A 20500-nucleotide genomic window follows, 5' to 3' on the forward strand; every position below is an offset into this window, starting at 1 on the left:
AACCATAATCGACATAAAACATATTTGCTAGAACTGATCAAAGTTACATTAAAGTTGTGTCTTTTATAGGAGAAAAACACAAATGCATGTTTTTTTTAAAATTATTATTATTATTATTTTAAATGCAGCCTATGTATTATGTTATTTGTTTACACTAGTGGCCGATAATCGCCACATAGGTCCGTGTGCTTTAAGACGCCGCTAACAACACGATAAATAAAGTTACCGCTACGTCCCTGTGTGCTTAATGACAACGTCGCATTTAAAGTAATAACGGCCAATGACTGTATCCTTCGCTTACTACGGCCGCTGCACAAATAATAAGTTTTCTTTGTGTGGCAGTAGTGAGCTGACGTCAGGTCGGTTCCTTGAAGTGGAGCTGAATAAACCTTGAGAAGAGTCTCCTTCAATCTGCTGTTAGTAACTAACACACACACACACACACACACTCACTCACTCACACACCGAGACTCAATTACTGCCCAATTCCCTTCTTTATCATTCGTCCCCGACCTCTCTTTCATAACCAAAACCGACCAAGGAAAAAAAGAGTCGAGAAGAAGACCGACCCGAAGTGACAGTTGAACTAAAAAAGCCCACGTTGGAAATAAGTAAAGTGTCGAAACTAAAAAAAGGTAAGTGTTTTATTTCACCGCCGCTGTTTTAGCCCCTCATCTCAGAGCGAGCGATGAGCTGCGTAGAGCTGGCTTCGGCTCTACTTTCTTCGCTTCTTCTTCTTTTTATTCCAGCTTGTGTAAACTGGTTAATAGATAGTTGCTCGTGTTACGCTGGATTTCATCGAGTCGGTGTTTTCGGCAGCGGTACATTTAGTCAAACGCGTAAAGTTGTTTCCTCTCTTTCTTTAATACAAAAACGAAGTGTTTTCCCTCTTCTGAGCGGTGACCTGATAGTGGGAACCGTCTTTGTGTCCCTCTCTCTCCCTTTTTCTCTCTCGCGCACCGTTCGCTCGGCGCTTATTTCGATAACTTGTTACAAATGTTGAGGAATTAAACTTTTGACTGGTTTTATGGTGTTGCCTGTTCTGCTTATTTGTTGTTGTTATATCAACCGTGTGATTGGCGTATATATTGTGTGCTTGGGTGTTCGCAAAGCCGTCACCGTCAAAGGGGGGAGAAGCGTTAAGCAGCATGCGAGGAGCCGGACTGCCGCTGGTCCGTTAAAATCCATCCAGTTTAATAGTCCCTCGACGCGAAAATAAAACAATTAGCGACAAATACATAAATGTCCTCCTTTCGGTTCGGATTAACTTGGATGTAAGGTGTAATATTCATGTCTTTGTCAGAGTTTTTTTTGGAGCTGTTCGTGTTTGCTTGTCCTATTGCTGGCCAGCCTGCCGCGGAGCTGCAGTCGCGGTCGCTTCCTCAAACCGAGAGGCACGCAGCTAGCAGCCGCTTGGCCGAGTTGTTGAAATTCATCCCTTTGTGTATATTACAATATCCTCCATTTTTTTCTGCCCCTTCCAAAACAACAAGCCTCTCGCCATCTTGGTTATTTTAAATTCGTCCCCTAAGCACCCCCCCCCCCCCACCCCCCACACTAACTATCTCTCTCACACAAACACACGGGCTACTTTAAAAGGAAATGGCTCCACGCTTCTGTCTTTTTTTTTTTTGTTGCAAGTTTTACCAAAAAGTTTTAGACTTGATAGAAAAACGGGTTTGAGACGCAGGTTCGCGTCCCGTTTGTGGTTTTTAGGAGGAAGATGAAGGTGGTTAGCAGATTGTCAGCGATGATTATTTGAAGGCAGTTTGTGTTCGTGGTCGAGACGTTTGCTTTAAAAAAGCAAATGTAAAGTGACGTAGTGTGATATCTGCGGATTGTGTTTTAGGAGAGAGACAGGTGGACATGGTGGCACAGCCTCAATTAAACGAAAGCATTCGGGCTATTTTTAAACGAATATGTTGTTTAATGTGATTTGAAAGTTTACTCAGTGCTGCCTTATGTTTATCTTTGCAACTGAGCATGAATGAATGAAGGAAGGAAGGAAGGAAGGAGGAGGGAAGGACAGATATTAATGACCAAGTATTCCATTAAGGGAAGAACAGTCAAAATGAAAATGTAACTGCATGTCACTGCCAAATAACAAGTGATTAGACATCCTTTGAATGGCAGAGTTGTTTGAAATAATCATGTGATTAAAAAAGGTATTTACTGCCCTTTAAAGAAACCTTTATTGGTGTACTCGTGTTGTTTACACAGAGTTGAATTGATATATGACTAATGGACATGTTTAAGACGTGCACACTCGCACATGCATCTCTGGTCATCGCACCAGCACCGCTTTAATCCCCCTCTGACTGAGCTGAGACACTGGTTTGTAACAGTTTAGACAGGAGACTCTTGAAAAATGGTGACCTCGTTTAATTTCTGTCATCCATCTTACACAAATAAAAGGTGTTATTTTAGCTCCTGCATTCGCTCCGTCCCTCACAGTTAAAACTTGATCCCACTTTCTTCCCCCTGTGTCCTGTAAAGCAGTTCAAGAAAGAGCATAGGATGAGGGATGGGGGGTGGGGGTGGAAAGAAAACAAACGGAACAAATGCTTTGAAATGGAAAATCTGATCATTTCACCTCCCACCTCTTTTGTTTGCCCGTTTATTGCTGCAAAGCTGGAGTGCAGAGGAGCAGATGTTTAGCCAAACATGAAGGCGCGGTGCCTCTGTCCTTATGGGGATGGCTCTCCCTCCTCTCACTGCTGATGCATCGACATGACAGCTGCTTGATTTCATGGAGCTGCTAAGAAGCCATTAGTGGTATCAGTGAATTGAAACGGAACAGTGTCTCGCAGCTTTCCACCACTATTATAAACTATCTGTTGTTGGAGAATGCGTGTCTTCATGTATGCGTGTGTGTGTGTGTGTGTGTGAGAGCTGCAGTTTCAACAAGACATGCTAATATATTTGTGCAATGTGTTTTCCCATAATTTGAGAGAGAGAGAGAAAGAGAGAGAGAGAGCAAGAGCAAAAATGAAGAAAGGGGAACAAATCTGTCAGAGTTTGTTTGCCATGTTGGTTTGAAATGAAAGCACACTGTGCTACCTCAAGCACACTCAAATCAGAGATGTCTCTTCTTGCCAGGCCAAGAAAAAAAACTAAAAAAATCAACTCTCGGCTTGAGTTTCATCCTCTCTCTCTCTCTCTCTCTCAAATTGGAACTGTTGTTTTTGAAGAGATAAAGGAGGACTTCCGCTTGACTTGAACATTCAGGAATTAAGGATAGACATAGTTAAGCCCTATTTGCATGTCTACCAAAGTCACAGCAAACGGTTGCTATTGACTAAGCTGATTAGGTGAAATTAGGTTCACGAGCTCTGTGTCTGGGGGTGCTGAATCTGACAGAACTTGGACAGCTTTTGAGACGACAATCCCATGTGCACACATGGCTATATTCTCTATAATCCTCTACGATTGAATATGGGGCTCTCTGTTTTGTCTTCTCCGTGGAGGAAACCCATAGTGTGTGTTCTTTTGTAAGTGAAGCGAGATTTATTAGGCGTGCACGATGTGTGCTTATCGATCAAGTCATCAGTATGTTACAGTATCACTTTGCACCGGGAGTGATATCAAAAGGAACGTATCAGTCATGCGAATGATTCGTCTGTCAAATACACATGCATTATGAGTGTTCACCTGAGTTTATCAATGGCATAACACGTCATATATAACTGTCATCATTTCTCATAATCGTCGACTTTTGTTACAACTAAGTAGTGCTCAGTCCCACGTTTTTTGCGTCAACCCAAACTTGTTTTTCGCTAGCGGCAAACTAGTGAGTCTAGTCGCCACTTAAGGGTTCACCTGCTGCTAAAAAACAAAAAGTGCAATAACAAAGTAAATGTCACACCAAAAGTGTGGCGATCCCCTTGACTGATTGCAGAAACCTTTAGTGTTATTAAAGTAGGACGGGAAGTAATAACGCAGAGAGTTTGCATCTGTACCAAGGATCCCACTTATAGGACAGTTTACTTTAAACTGACGTGTTTGTGTCCATATTGGTGTCAGCGTTGGCAAACATAACCATAGAAATGCTAAGGTGTGAAAAATAAGTATATTTTAAGTAATATTTCAATATTGTAAATTGCTAACAGTGTGAGTTTGCTGCTAATTAAGCCTATCACTGACTTAACCCTGAACCACAGTACTGTATTTTCTATGTGACATGATACAACGTAATATCTCTTGCATTACTCCTCTCATGTAAGCTTAGTTTACCTTTTTTCTATGGATGGATTATGTATAACTCCTATCCTGAATATCCCATGCCATTTCTATCAGTATTTTGTATTTAGACAGAGATTGATTAGACCTACAAACAGTCTATTGATAACAATGGCCATCTGTCAAATCTCTGCACGCTAGCGCTGACACAGAGCTGAGACATTTAAGAGAGGAAGTTGGTCTGTTGGTCTGTAAACCAAATGATTCAGGAACTAATGTTAGACGGTCTCCTGATCACGATTCCTCATCCCTTCGCTGACCATCGCTCAGCCATTCACACATAAATGTTCACACACACACACACACACACACACACACACACATAGACACCAATAATGGCAAATGAAATAATGCGCCAAGAAACGGAGGACTACTTTTCCAAGTAGACATTAATCCTATAAAGGCTAATGGTCCTTTTGAGAAGAAGCCACGTTTTAGCGAAAGCCCTAAAAGCTTCCAGGCATTAGACTGATCCTGCCTCTTATTGTTACACATCAAATCGACGCTGCTGTGCGTCTCGTCTCGGCCCCCTACTGTTCCGCTAGCCGTGCGTCGTTAACAGGCCCACGCAGGCAGCTCACGTATTGATACGTGTTTACATGGCCTTGCAGGTTAATGTCCTCTCAGCAGGAAAGTTGGTTAGCTCTCAGATGATCTACCTCACCTTATGTTACCTTGCTATTTTAGTAACACCACAGGTTCGGCTGGATGTCCCGATAATCATCAGGGCACACAAATCATTGTCTAAAGTGCAACGCTCGGCGACGGCCACTTTCAAACGCGAGCCCCTTTAGATATTCGGGCCAGATTTGAGCAGAAATGTCTGTGTAATGAGAAATGCATCTGTGTTTTTAAAAGCCAAGCTATAGCGAGATATGGGCACACATACCCCCCCCCCCCCCCCCTGTTGTAACAAATAAACAAACAATCTCAACTGTTAATTAAGACTAAACGAATCAACACCCGTTTCAGTTGTCTGTACATTTCTGCGTGGATTACATACGGTGGATTAATTACCGAACAATAAGCGGCGTAAAGTGCGAGTGGGTCACCCCCGGCGTTGACTTTCAGGAGACAGGAGACAGAGCGGCCAAATTTGTGAGGGAAAGGCGATAAGCTGCTTCTTCGCCGCTCGTCCCCTGGGCCTCTATTTTATCATTCAATGTGAGAATTTCCTTGATGAAAGTCAAGGTTGTTTGTGCTCGCTCCGTCTCGTTTTGGATGCCTGTTTTTTGTTTTTTTCCACCAGCGAGGTGCAAAGGTTCCCCCCCCCCCCTCTCCAAAGAGATGCCTTGTTTGCAAAAGTCCAGGCTAGTTTTCTTTTTAATGAAGTCTCAAAAGGTCCCGATGATTTTCTTTTCCACTTCAAGGTTGTTTTTGTTTTCTAACACCGGCGCGGAGGGAGAAAACACAGATGTACCTTCTTGTCTCGCGGAGCCACGGAACCGCATGCGTACAAGTCCGCATAATCTGCTGTTTGCCGCCATCACGTAATCATGTGGCAAAGAAGAAGGTTATCACTTTATGTGAGCTGAAAAGCATCCATTTAATAAGCTCTGCATAAAAAAAACAAGAGCGACAAGGAACCCAAAAAAAAAATACGGCAACATTATGAAAGGATTTCTTGTGTTGAAAAGAAATAACACTCATGTTATTTGGCTGAAACGGAGACATTCAGGGTCTCTTAACATTAGCTGAGAATAGGCTGGATTGGAACAGCATAAACACGATGAACCAAACAAAATGCTTTCTGTCCCTGTCCATATGGTCTCGGAGCCCATCATGTCGTTTCAGGAGGAACTTAATTGTGGAAACGAGGTTTTGGAAAAGGCCTCGATGTGATGTTTACCTCCACCGTGACATTCTCAAGCAGGAGAACCTGTATTTACACTTCTCTCCACCATTCTCCCATGCTGGCTGCGCTCGGATGGAGACAGGATACCGGTGAATGGAAAAGAAATAGAGGAAGAAGGTTTTCGGATGTGGGAATGGGAATGATATTGGTTTCTCTACTGGGTGGGGCCTGCTGGGTCAGCGGGGTTCTTGATGATACTTTAGAATAGCTAGCAGGCAGGGGAGCTGTGAGCCTGGGTGGGTGTTAAGATGCACACAGACACAAACATCTACACACACACACACACACACACACACTGGCTGTCAGAACATTTACGCATAGGGACAGGACACGCACACACACACACACGCACACAAATGCATGAGATTGCGCCTCGACAGCCCCCATTTATTGATCTTCTTCAGCATTTAAAATCTGGTCACTCCTGCCACAAAGGCGTTTTTATTTTAGCTGCGCTGGCAAAGCCCGCTCCAAGCTAAGCCAGAATTTTAAATATTTAACTCCTACGGAGCGCCGTGAGAAATGACAAGGATGGAGGGGTGGGGGTGGGGGGGGGGGGGGGCAAAACAAATAGGAGAGCAGTTCAGAGCTGTACAGAGGCTATATATTTGCTCAGAACAATGTTTTGTGTAAACCACACCAGTACAATCAGCAGTCGCTGTGTTGGCGGGTGTAAGCGCTATACTGTTTTGGAGCGGTAAACTTGCACAGGCAGCACATGTCCCTTTATGAAGTTTCTAATTTGGAATTCATAAGCATCCTTTATTCATCTTCACATTCAAAGTCCCAGAAAAGGAAATAAAGCATTCAATCTAAATTTAACTCGCGCTGACCTACATGGCCTCACCTTGTTAGCAGCAAGCAAGGCTGAAATGCTAGCAGTCATCGGATTAGTCATTACTGGACTTGGGACAAGCTGCTGTTTTTAGCATTTTGCAGTTTAAAAACCGGATACTCATGTGTAGAGCGGCGACTCAGCGATGTCTAATCCACAGAAGCCCTACAGCACGCAGCCTCACAGCCGTCACCGTGTGTCTCTCTCTCTCTCTGGTCTCACTGCACACAAAACAAGGTATTAGAACATTTATTCAGCCTGTCTCTTCTCTTCTAAGTGTTCAGTTAGGCAATGATCTGACTCGCCTCCGTTCACACTACATTTTGAAATAATTTGTCTCGGAAAGGTCAAAGCACATTGTAGTGAAAACTGATGTTGCATTAACTTCACTTATTGCGGCCCAACCAAACCGCCATGGCTTCCTCCTCACCCAGTCCAACCTGCTGCTGTCCTTGTTTTTTCTCTCTCTTGTCCTGTTATGAAAGCCTCAGTCCCGCTCGGTCTTTGGCATTGTCCCGCTTCTCCACCCCCCCCCCCCCCCCGCTCTCTCTCTCTCTCTGTCTGTCTGTCTCTCTCACCCTCTCGTCTGTCTCTCGCTCTCTGGCGCTTGTGCTCGCTCTCTTTCTGAACGATGACACTGAGAGACAGCTGTAACGTGAGACGCCTCTCGATCCTGGCAGGGGCTTGGAAAGCCGAGGCAGAAGGGAGGGAGAGGGCCTTTATCTGAGACCGGGGGCGCTGACCTCCCTTCTCTTTCTCTCCTCCTTTCTCTCCCCGTCTCTATGTCAGCGAGCATATCCTATCCTCCCACCCCCCCAACACTGCACTCTTAAAAAAGTGTAATGTGGAAACACTGTCGCCCCCCCCCCCCCCACACACACGCACACGCGCCATAGCATAAATCTGGTGAATGAATAAACAGTGTTGCTGCTGTTTACACCACTTAGAGCTGCGTGTTGATTTTAAATCTCGCCATCTTTTGTCTGACTCACATAGATGCGACTCATGCTACGTTGTCAAGGCTTCACAGCATATAGTGAGTGATAATTGAGTGACATATGTTTGTGATCTGTATGAGGACACTGTGTGTGCGTGTGTGTGTGTGTGTGTGTGTGTGTGTGCGTGTGTTTGGATGTAGATGGAAACATCCACACATCCTCCAGGCTATGGCTGCTAAATCCTCTGTGAGAGCTCCCGTGTGTAATCCAAACATTTAGAGCTAATTTAAGCATGCAGGCAGGAGCAGCATCCTTTAGGAAACAACAGATCTCTCCTGCTCTCTCTCTCTCTCTCTCCATCCTCCACTGTGTGTGTGTGTGTGTGTGTGTGTATACTATGTATGTGTTTGTGTGTGCATGTCTTGTTGTCGCTGGAGGGAAATGAAAGCACTCAATCACTCACCTGTCAGAGTACTTCAGATTCTGACCACAACACACGCACACACGCACGCACACACACACACACACACACACACACACACACACACACACATTTACCCCTGAGGGTTTGACAGGACTGGCCCTTTATTGACTCCCTTGATCAAGGAGACAGCAGATCCATTTAATAGAAGCTGCGCGCACACACACACGCACACACACACACACACACATACACACACACACACACACACACACACACACAGGCCTAGAAATCAAAGTGGATTCACATCTGCTCTCCACACAGATCCACTGTAGCACTTCCCTCTCATACAGCAGAGCTGGTAGTGATTTAGTATTGCGGCTGTATTGGGTGTTGAATAAAATCTCCAGAGCCAATACTAATAGACGTCATGGTGTTTTTCATCGCGGCGTATGCCAACAGTTTCCTTGTCATTGCAGTTGTCATTACACGGATACTGCTCCGATTGGCCTCTTGTGTTATTGTACGGAGGTTTAATCGCGTCGCGATGCGAGCGCGGACGCGGGTCACAGGCAACGTCCTGTTGGCCTTGGCCCCCTGTGCTCCCCACTCGGACATGTTTTGGAAGGCCAGTTAGCCAAGTGGTTGCTAGGAGGAGAAGTGACAGCTGCGTTGGTCACGGCCACGCCGACCTTCACACGTCATCTTGATGGATAATCAGGGCTGTAACTGTAACGATACACCGAAACCTGTTGAGCGGGCCTGTGCTAGCCCGAGAGTATCCGCCGGTGATGATCCGGCCACATGCTGCGGCGATGTCGTCGCTCCAAATGCGACGGCGGACGGCCACCATGCGAGGCCCGGGTCGACCGCACCGTCTCAACGAGAGTTTATCTCGAAAGAAAAGGAAGGGACGGAAGTAGATTGGCTAATGCTGCAACAGGCTCTCTGCCGTTGTGAGAAGAGTTAACATGGCAACACAAAAACATGCGTCCATAACACAGGCAAGGAAAGACACAATCGTGAAGATATATTCTACCTCTCGCAAATGGATCACACTGATGTTCTGAGCTTTTCGCCGCTTCTCAGAGCGCTGTACTTTGTGTGTGTGTGTGTGTGGGTAACCCGCTCCCTTGAGATGGGACTTGCTCCATCAAGTCAAGGAAGAAACCATTTAGTGGAATGACAAACACACACACACACACACACACGCACACAGCACCGGGAGGCCGGGAGGATTTGAATTGCACTTAGACAAACGTTTTCTCACACGAGTTCTTTATTCCTCCGCCCGCTCCCTATGCTTCGCCCTGAACATACACTTACTCACATACAAAAGGTAGTTGCCCAGAGATTCCATTTTGTCAGCTTTCAGCCCACAGATCGTGTAACAATAAAAGATGCTGCCCTGCAGTTAAACACTGCCAGTAAATCACATGGCAAAGAAAGCTGGGAGAAGCACTTATTTTTAAGCAGCATGAGAGACCACACTGGGGGGAAGGGGGTTGAGAAAGATAGGGTAAGACAGAGAGAGAGAGAGGGAGAGAGAGAGAGAGAGAGAGAGAGAGAGAGAGAGAGGGAGAGAGAGAGAGAGAGGGAGAGAGCTCCTTTGTGCACTGTGTACTGGCATTGTGTGTGATGAAGAGATGAATCACTGCTATTTAGGGATTGGTTTCCTGCAACTGATTGTGTGATGACTCGGTGGCGGACAGACTGTCAAGACTTGCCTGTTTTTGTTCTGGGGGGGGGGGGGGGGGGGGGGGCTTCAGGAAAATGTCTGCGGCCGAGTCTCACTAGCTTAACTCCCACAGGGCCCTGATGTACCAGAGATCAACAGAGACGACGGAGACAAACACCTCACCAGTGTCGCTCTTCTAACAAGGCATCAAATATTTAAAAAGTGAGGGATTTTAGGCCAATCTCAATGTGTGTATGTTTTCAGAGTACACTTGTTTTCCTTGCTCAAACAGCAACAGAGTTTTCTGGGTAAAGGAGGCTCACATGAAACATGGGAACCGATATTTCTTCTTCTGCTTTTCCCTTTTGTCTTCCTCCTCTCCCTGTGTGGCCGTTACAAACATCTGACCCATGTGTCGAACCCCTGTGCAGAGGCTGTGCTGTGTGGATCCTATAGTAAAGTCAACATCTGTGTGGCTGAGGCTCGCTTCAGATTAGGGGAAACCAAACACGACCATTTAGACAGACGGCAGAACAGTTCTGTTGTGCACTGTAAATGTGCGGGCATGCCTGGAGTGTAAATGCAGGTAATTATTTGCAGAGAGTTCCTATTTTTCTGTTTTTTCGCCTCTCATGTTAATTAGAGGGAAATTACGAGGTAATGACGGCTATAATCACAAATGACATTTTTTATTGTTACTCAGAAAGTAATAAGTTCACTAACATGACTTCGGGCAGTAATTTGTTGTAACACTTTGTTTGTTATAGGCAGTAACAAATAGCTTTGTGTAACGTGATTACATGTATTCTCCCCAATTACGTGAATGAGGGAAACCTTCTTTCTGTTGAGTTGTGAGGATTTTCTTTTTTTTGTCTCGTGTGCTCGTAAACTTCATATTTTGGATTGTCCGTCAGACAAAACAAGCAAATTGATGATGTCGACTTGCGTTTTAAACGGCACGTTTTGATGTTTTACGCTCCAAATGAAGAATCTTTCTTAATTGAAAATGAAAACAATTGTTAGCTGCAGCCCAAACATTTGATAGTGACGTGATTCACGAGGACAGTGCAGTTGAAGAAGGCTACACGCGTTAAGAGGGGAAGGAAAAAGTGTGTGTTCTGTGCTATTTTATCCGTCTGCCATTGATGTAAAACTGCTAAGATCTTACAGTAAAATGGGGTTAATAGACTAACAGCCTGACTCTCAGTCAGGCAAATGATGGCAGACAGCACTGGCGTTCTTATCCAGTTGTAATTCACCTGCCTCGTGGCTGGAAAATCATTTTCTGTGCTGAAGCCCTGCGAGCAGAGATCCTTTAATCATCCGCTAATAGGCTTTTATGAAAAAGCTGAAGATGAATTCAGAAATACCTGGCTCTCTGTTATCATTATCACTGCGATGAGTTATCAAAGTATTTGTGTGCATACGTGTGTGTGTGTGTGTGTGTGTGTGTGTGTGTGTGTGTCAGTCTGTCTGTGTAAGAGTGTAGATAATGAAGGGAACCATTGCAGTTCGATCACTGCGATGATTATCAACACCTCCAGTCCGGGGGATTTCTGTTCAGCGATAAATTGAGCTGTAATGACAGATGTGCATTGCATTGTGGGCCTTCAGACTTTGACACACGGCTGGAGGGCATCTAACTGCAATATACCCATTCACTCGGAACATTTACAGGAACTATTCAAAAAAATGTATATTTAAAACGTGTGCAAGATTTGGTCACTGAATTAAAAAATGAGCAAAAAAAAATAGTTGACCACGTCCGTGCTGATGAAGTGCCCACCAGACTCCATTCTGTTGCCTGTGACCAGATGGACGTGTTTACTGTCAACAAAACCTTGTTAGATAGCTACCCACACACGCTATAACACTGTTTGTGTGTCGAGCGTCTGGAAAATGTCTATCACAGCCTGCCTCCCCATGTCTGCGTGCAAGTGTACGAGGAGACGTTCGTATGTCCTCTCAGGTTTTTTTTTTTAGATACCATCTAAACATGCTGACTCAACCGACTTCATAGCAGGAATCTCTTCTTCAGAGTTCTGAAGAATAGGTGTGTACGCTATCGTCTGTAAAAGCAGTAAAAACCTGCGTGTGTTTGATTGCCGCAGCCTAATATACATAGCAGGGTGGTGTCTGTTATGGTGAGCTGCTCGGATTAGGCTCTGGCTGTAAGAGCACAGGAGGGCCTTAGAGACAATGCATGAGAGATGGGTGTGAGAGCGCCGGTAAGGCTTGGTTCTCTGCAAGAACCGTCTTGTGTTTGGGGGGGGGGGAATATCCTCACACTCAAAGCTCCAGTGTCGAGATCCATTTCTAACAAACAGGTTTTGCAAGAAAGGGCTCGGGGAGATAGAGACTTTTTGTGTGTGTGTAAGTATCTTTGTGTGTGTGTGAGTGTGTGTGTGTGTGTGTGTGTGTGTGTGTGTGCCGCCACAGCTGTGTTTCAGACGTCACTATACTTTTTTGTTTGATGTGTCTGAAACCACAAATACTAAGCTGTGTGACTGTGAGTTTTGATATCAAGGTAGTTTTAGACTATTCCCAGTGCTCTCAAAAGGGGAAAAAGAGAAACTTCCAGCATTATCGCAATGCTGCATATAATCTAACAATTTTATTATCATATAAATGAAAGCGTGCTGGGAAACACATTTCATTCAGCCAGACTGTATCTTTATCCTGAGCCACACAGTAATCTTCTTTTTTCTTTTCTGCTTCTTCTCCAGGTGTTACAGCAGTTATGTCAAAGAGCTGAAGACATCTCTAACAGTGAGTACACAGTATATACTTAACAATATTCACGTCTCCCCCCTTTTTTCTACTCTGGTGCCCCCGGTGTATGTATTCTGCGTGTTACAAAATAGTTGGTGCGTGACTTTTTAAAATATATATTGTCACACTTCTGCTTTTACAGTGGCTTTTTGTTTCTTCTTCTATGGCGCGGCAGAACAAATTTGCAGACTCCTCCAGTTTCAGGCCTAATTTGATTTTCATTCATTCAGTGAAAGAGGATGTTTTTTTGTTTTTTTTCTCTCCCCCAATTAAATTTAACAAGAGCCCCCTTGAAAAAGCAGTTGTTATGATTGCATTACAAATTCGGGGTTCATTCAGTGAATCAAGCAATTAATTAGATTTCTCCCATTCTAATCAGAATATTTGTCTGAAACGTGCGCGCCTAATAAACATCCTTTGACTTCTGCGATCTGTTCGGAGCCGACGCTGAATGTAAATGGTTGTTAGCGGTGCCCTGCGGGTGCTGCCAGGTTTAGGTGATCTTGGATCAGCGTGAATCTCCTCCGCTCTCCGTCCTCTTTTCTTGTCTTTTCTTTTTCTCTCTGCTTCCTCACTCTGTCTCTGTGGGAGAGCTAGCAGCACTCAGGGGCGCGGCTGCGTCCTCAAGGCTTCAGTTCACACACACACACACACACACACACACACACACACACACACACACACACCGAGGTGGCAGTTTGTTGTTCCCCGCACAGACAATGACTTGCACTTTTCTCTCCTGCCGAACTCGACGGCCTTGTGCCTGCGAGTGTGTCACCGGATCAAATGGGATCTTTTATAAAGCGGTGAATGCGGTGCTCAGGGAAATACATGTTTGGCCCGCGAGTGGCTCTTTGGCCTTGTATGTTACCAGACCTGATTCCATCTAACCGGCACTGCCTCGTCTCTGGCTGTGAGCGATATTATATCCCCCGCACGTTGGTGCGAGCTGGTTGTATCATTTGTGATAAGTATTGATGAGCAGTCTCTTGGGGAATCAATTTCTAGGGAGGTGGCTGGGTGTGTGTGTGTGTGTGTAGGGGGGGGGGGGGGGGGGGGTGTAGCCTTGTAGATCTGTTCCTAACCGGTGTCTTGGCTGCCTGACGTTTCCTGCAGCCCCGTAGAGGACGAGCACAGGGATAGATGGAGCTCATCCAAACAGCTATGGTGTAATTAGCTGACATTTGTTGCTTGGAAGACAAGAGAAGGGAAAAGGAAAGAGCTACTCAACTCAAACACCCAAAGGAATATGCAAATGTTGAGAGAAAAAGGAAAGAAAGAGAATTGTGTCTAATGGCAAGGAGATATAATTATATTACATCCACTTGTGTGTGTGTGTGTGTGTGTTATGAACCCATTGAACTTTGTGTGAGCACATTTGTCAGTGTTTTGCCACTAGCAGGCATGAAACCATCGGTCTGCAGAGAGGAACAATGCATATATCAGGGTAAGAATTGACTTGCTTCGACGTGATACCTTTGTCTGCTGTTTAGCGTTCTCCTTGTGCAGAGCGTGTCTTTCAGCTACATCAGATGGGCTGTTACACAACTGAGCTGTACACAGCGCCCTCATGAAGCAGGCCGTCCAACACTGGGCCGATACTCCGGTTCCAGGAAGGCTGTGCGTTGTGGTGTGATTCGCATGTGTGTGTGTGTTTGTGCGCGTGCTTTTAGGTAAAGAGAGCGCCGTAATGCACGTGGACTATCTTGTGCTTAAGCCAAGGTGCTGCGTGAAGGAGCAGCAATGCTTACGCAGCCCTCCATCTGCTTGATCCAAAAGCTCGAAATGCAATGCCTTTTAATGACAAAGTACTGAGTGGCCCAGGGAGGTGTGCAGAAAAAACGGGGGGGGAGTGCGTGCATGTGTGTGTGTGTGTGTGTGTGTGTGTGTGAGGCTGTGTGAGAGCGTGAGTGTGAAATAGAGAGGAATAAAGGGAGAGGGAGAAGGAGAGAGAAAAACATCTCGAAGGTCAGGAGCAGCGGGCGGCCGTAGGGGAGAGACACGTGAGACTGAGATAGTCTTGCGTCAGCCCCACAGCAGTCCGCTCTTTATGTGTGTGTGAGTGTGTGTGTGTGTGTGTACGTGTGTGTCCTGTGGGGCCAGCATTTCCATCCGCATCCCACCGTGTGTTACAACGGAGCAGCATGCCAGTGTTTCTATTCTGAGTGTCTTGATCTGCAGGGATAGACAGACAGACAGACAGACAGACAGACGGATAGACAGACAGACGGATAGATAGATAGATAGACGGATAGATAGATAGAGGGATAGATTTTGCATACATGCTGTACATTACGGCAGTCAGTCAGTGAGCTACAGCTAATTTTTTACACGGCTCTTGTGACAGTGGAAGGGGAAATTACACCTTCTAGCCTGAGGGGAAAGAATTTGTGTGTCTCGCTGGCTGTCACAAGAGCTGAATAGGGTTTCATCAATCCCAGCAACTACTATCATTTTTCAGCTCTTATTCATGAGCGCCTCTTTGTTTCTCTCAGTGTCTTTTTTTCCTTCTTCTTCTTCTCCCCCCCTTCTTCCCAGTGCCCTTTAAACTGCTGCTCTGTTAGATTGGGGGAAGCGTTAGAGATAACGCCGAAACATTTAGTACTTTGCACTTGCCTCGGAGCTAAGATTGTTTAAAAAGCCGCTGCAAGATTTGTCCTCGGGACAAGGGAGCGCTGTAGATTCAACAGACACACGCCCAGCATTAGTTCAGTCTTACCGATTCAAGTGTCTCTCTCTGTCTCTCTCCACACGCACACACACTCACACACACAAGAAGACACTGACCCGTTCCCCATCTCTGGTCTCAACAGGGTTCAGTCCTCGAGCCAGACCTTTCATTCACCCCCGTTGTCCAAACAGCCTCTCCTCTGCTTGTCACCGTGAAGGCGAGGCTGCTCTTTTACAGACCCTTGTGCCATGAATCACCGCTCGCACACCCGGGGACCCTCAGTCCACTCGGGGGGCTGCCTGCCTGGTCACATGAGGGGGGCCATTTTGAATGGAGGGTCAGACAAAACAGGAGCTAAAGAACCCAAGCTGTGAGCTTTTCCCAGAGAGGGCAACAATGGGAGTGGGTCTCTGTGTGTGTGTGTGCGTGTGTGACGTTAATGTGTTTGTTGTAGTAGTGAGGAGGTGTTGGACACACAATGCTTTGAGTTTTAGGTGTCATAATGCAACATAATTGCATGCCAGTAATTTATGAAACATAAGGAGTGGGCCTTTAAACCCCCCATACATCACAAACCTTTTAGCCCCACACAAACTGGATTGCAATCTGAGCTCCTCGGACTCCAGCCCTAATGCCTGTTTGGCTGTTGAGCTTTGAGAACAAGACATGGTCGAGCCTTTGCTATCATGCACATATCTACCAACCCGGCAATCACATCACGCTCACTCGATATCATTTTCTATTAGCTGGGCATTTTCATCAATTACAAAACTGTTGACGGGAGTCATTTTGGAACATTTGTTTCATGTGATTTTGGCTAAAATACAGTTCTGTTGAGTCGATCGATGCCTGGCAACACGATACAAGTGTGTAATAATGAATCCGTCACATGGTTTATGGGGTTTAAAGGTTCAAGCCTGCTTGTGTGCACTGGCCTTTTACATTTTATCATTGTGTGTTTTCACAGATTTCACTCTTGGGTTTACTCAATATACACATTTTGCTTAAATTTGTTAAAGCCGAACCAAATTTGTTAATACGACTATTAGTAGCAGACCACACACCCTCTCTCTCTCTCTCTCTCTCTCTCTCTCTCCTCTCACCCGATGCCAGCTGTTGCCCTATGAGAACCTCCAGGTTTATTGGGTCTATCTGCTGTGTTTATGGCCAAACCACATCAACTGTCTTTATCCCATGGTCTCTGTTCCTACCTTGTCTCTTGACATCCTCCACAGCTTCCTGCCCCCCCCCCCCCGCCCCCCCCGGCCTAACCTCTTCCCCAGATCTTCTTTCCTCCTCCCCTATTTCAAAAACCCACACACTAAAAAACACATCATCACACATTTTCTGACTACAATGCGTATACGCCTGTGGCTGGAAATCGTTTGTCCCTACTGGGCCCGATGTGTCCCAGGGCCTGTCGGCCAGGCCGGGTTGTAACCTGGATACAGCTGCAGTCCAGAGGAGCCATTAGCAGTGCCAGGAGGCCCCCGGCACCCAGTGAGGGCTCATTACTGTATTTGTGCAGTCACACTTCTCCTATGAAACACACCAGTGTGCCTGGTGAAACTAGCCAGGACATTGAGCCTCGGGGAAAGCATTACGGCTCCATTTGGAGTTCTGAGACAGAGAGAGAGAGAGAGAGAGGAAGAGAGAGAGAGAGAGAGAGAGAGGAAGAGCAAGGTTTCTTTGCAAGAGAAGAACGAATACTAAGAATGATATTAATCATTGAACACATCCAGCTTTTCCTGTACTTAACTGTAGGAGTGTTTATTGGATTTGAGTTGCTCTTTGTTCAGTGTGTGTGTGTGTGTGTGTGTGTGTGTGTGTGTGTGCTGTCTGAGGCCCAGTTCAGCTGTCTGGTCTGGTGTGCAGATGGCCGAATTGGGGCCTCCTGAATGAGATACCCTTTTTTTTCTCCTTTCCTCTGTCTCTTTAGCTGTCCTTGTTTCCTTTCCTCTCCTCTCTAGCTTTTTTCCGACCAGGTTTCATTTACCAGTTACATCCCTGGCTGCCTTCTCTCTTTCATCACTGCATCTGCTGAGGGCCATCTTGGGCAGTGAGAGTTTTCCACCGCTCTATTTTCCCCTCTCCTTGCTTCTTTATGCGCCTCTCAGGGCTCGGTGCGGCAGCTAGACGCGGTGGCTTTGGAATGAAATGTCTCTTAACCGAGCCATGTGCCCCGGAGCTACGGTAATTGCAGGTGAAATTCTGCTTCCTCTTTAAAATGCCATCTCTCATTTCCAGTTACCGGCCCCCTCCGTATCTCTCGCTCTTTCCCTGCCTCCCTCCCCTCCCCTGCTTCTCCCCCCCCCTCCCTCTGGCTGTCTTTCAGAGGCGTGTGAATCCCTCAGCCCCTGTCGCGTCTCCCTGCCCCAACAGACACTCCCACAATGCACAGCGCTGATGGTTGCACAGTGATATCAGCCATGCAGAGGAGAGGGAGGGCCGCTGCCTAGACACTTAATGTGTGTGTGTGTGTGTGTATGTGAGAGAAGGTGTAGTGTGTATGACGGAAACTGATAGTGTGTGTGTTTGTTTGTGAGTGGGAGAGCATATACATTTGTGCGTATACGAGAGGAAGAGAGACGTGTTGTTGTATCTGTGTGTGTGTGTGTGTGTGTGTGTGTGTATGTGTGTGTATATGTGTGTACAGCGTCAGCAAGGCGTGAGCTGTGTAGAGGTGACATCAAGGTGAACACGGCGTGCGGAATGCTCTGCCGACTCGGGAGGCAGCAAATGGCTCTGTGGCAGATGGAGTCTTTGTCAGGGAAGAAAAATGGCAGCTCAAGAGCGTCAGAGAGACAACCCCCCCCCCCCCCCCACACACACACACTTATACATGCACACACACACACACACACACACACACACACACACACACACATATACACACACAACCCTTTCTGCCTGTCTACATTTATCTTGTTTTTTTCCTTGCACAGTTGGTCACACAGACACACACACATGCATAGAATACATGCATGTACACACACATACACACACAGAAAGACGAATGCACATACACTTATTGACACACATATATCTCCCCCCCTTCCCCCCCTCCTTAGTGAGCTGGGCTGGCGGGCAGTGACCTTCCCCTGCTCAGAGGGTTCCCTGGCTGTTTGATCAATTATCCCTCTCCCATTGTTTACCAGGAAGCTCGGAGTAGAGAGGAGAGGAGAGAAGGCTCAAAATGGCCACTGTCAGGTGGAGGGATCCATTTCCCTGCCAGCGGAGGCGGTGGGGGTTAGGGAGAGAGAGAGAGAGAGAGAGAGAGAGAGAGAGAGAGAGAGAGAGAGAGGAGGGAGAGACAGAGACCGGAGCTGTGAAGCATGCTTAGAGGGAAGGGAGGAGCGTCTCTCCCCGGCAGCTGGGATGATATGACATTATAGTGGAGGTGCAGCTCTTGACAGTGGTTACCACTTGTAATGCTTAACGTCATCTGTTAAAAAGGTGGTTGTTCGACTCCTAAAACTTTGGCCAATCGATCGTTAGTTGTCTCCATTTAAATCCTAAAAGAGCATATTTTTCCGCTCTCAGTGCACAAATCAATCCCCTGTGAGTTTCTGAGATGTACTGTCATGTCGGCGTAATGCTGCATACACAAACACACACACACACACACACACACGTTATGCATAATGCCACAGTACTGCAGGTACATGTCCTATTTTTAGAGTGGAGAAGTAAGGGGGGTGGGGGCTGGGGGGCGGGGGGGCATACTCTAAAGGTCAGGTGGCAGAGAGAAAAAAAACGAGTGGGAACAAATGATGCACTAAGCGAATGACACTCTGAGGTCCTGCTTTAATATGTATGTATCGCAGGTTGATGGCTGATTTCATTAGCGCCTCTCATTGTTATGCATAGATTGTCCTCCTGCAGCAAAATGAATATTGTATTCACACACTAGTGCGCACACACACATTCACCCTCACACACACACACACACACACACACACAACAAACCGCGTTTTCCAGGGAATACTGTATGTTTGGATCTTGCGGAGGGCTTGAAGAAAAAAGGCTGATGTTTCCACAGGCTCTTATCTGCGTCGGCTATAATTAAAACAATTTACAGCGCTGTCATTTTAACACGGGTTTTTGGCGCCGCTGTGAACAATTCCTGCCAGGTAGTCGGTGTGATTATTTAGGGGGTCCTTGTTGATGTTAGAGGGAATTATTTTCATAGTGGAAAAGAAAGGCTATATCTTTGCTTAAATGGCTTGAGCGGACTTAGCCATGTCGTGTCTGAGGGTTCAGATTACGTCACTTCAATTCACCTAAACCTGCGTGTGTGTGTGCGAGAGAGAAGGATAGAGAGAGAGAGAGAGGGGGAGAACATGTTGAGTGCATGCCCATTAGTCTCCATGTTTATGTGACTATATGCTCATCCTCGCTCACACAGGATACATATGGCGAGTGCGTGGAAATGCCCGGCCGCCTCTATCTAATCCTCCAAGATGCCTGTGTTTCAGCAGGAATTCCAGTCCTTAGTGGGACATGAGCAAATGTTCTGTGCAAGATATTAATAGCTATTGTGGGCGAGAAAAAAAAAAAAAAAAAAAAAAAGCTTCTGCATTTTTCCATATGTTTTGTAAGGAAACAGTCCAGATGGATTATCTCTTGGTCTGGAGCTTTCTCTTGCCTCAACCAGCTCAAGTCCAAGTGGTGTTGAGCTTGCCAGACACACACACACACACACACACACACACACACACACACACACACACACACACACAGACACACCAATGTGACACTCCTCCCGTCTGAAGTACAACAGGCTATCACTGATTAACATGTCTAAACTCAGCCGGTTCAGAAAGCCACTCTAATTCCTTTTCCATCTTGCTGTCATATGACTCATGGATGACGTGGCGGGCCTTTATTCCTAACATGCCTCGCGTTCCTCGCAGTCACAGAGGTATGTTTGTCGCCTTTCTATTTGTTGCCTGAGAAACCATGTTGGCTTGTCTTCTCACATTTCACACTTGGTTTCATCCCCTTAACCCCCAATGCTCAGCCTGGATGGGCTCCCTGACCTCTTGAGTCACGGCTGTTAGACTCATCGGCATCACAAGGGCCAGAGTT

General features: G+C 46.2%; 1 protein-coding gene across 29 annotated transcripts in view; it reads left to right on the top strand.

Annotated features, from left to right (window-relative positions):
- The first annotated feature begins 418 nt into the window (after positions 1 to 418).
- baz2ba (bromodomain adjacent to zinc finger domain, 2Ba) overlaps positions 419 to 20500 on the top strand; it is a 63515-nt gene continuing 43433 nt past the window's right edge. For 16 of the 29 annotated variants that reach the window (XM_076077824.1, XM_076077827.1, XM_076077847.1 and 13 more), the window contains exon 1: positions 12784 to 14185. In XM_076077824.1, coding sequence (XP_075933939.1) covers positions 14032 to 14185 — 154 coding nt within the window. In that variant the 5' untranslated portion in view covers positions 12784 to 14031. Of the gene's footprint in view, positions 636 to 10099; positions 10189 to 12692; positions 12736 to 12782; positions 14186 to 20500 lie in introns of those variants that run through there. The other 13 variants (XM_076077833.1, XM_076077844.1, XM_076077841.1 and 10 more) reach the window with 5 other exon arrangements.

This window comes from Anarhichas minor, unplaced genomic scaffold, assembly GCF_050575085.1.
Source record: "Anarhichas minor isolate MPS153535 unplaced genomic scaffold, ASM5057508v1 ptg000062l, whole genome shotgun sequence".
Taxonomy (NCBI): Eukaryota; Metazoa; Chordata; class Actinopteri; order Perciformes; family Anarhichadidae; genus Anarhichas; species Anarhichas minor.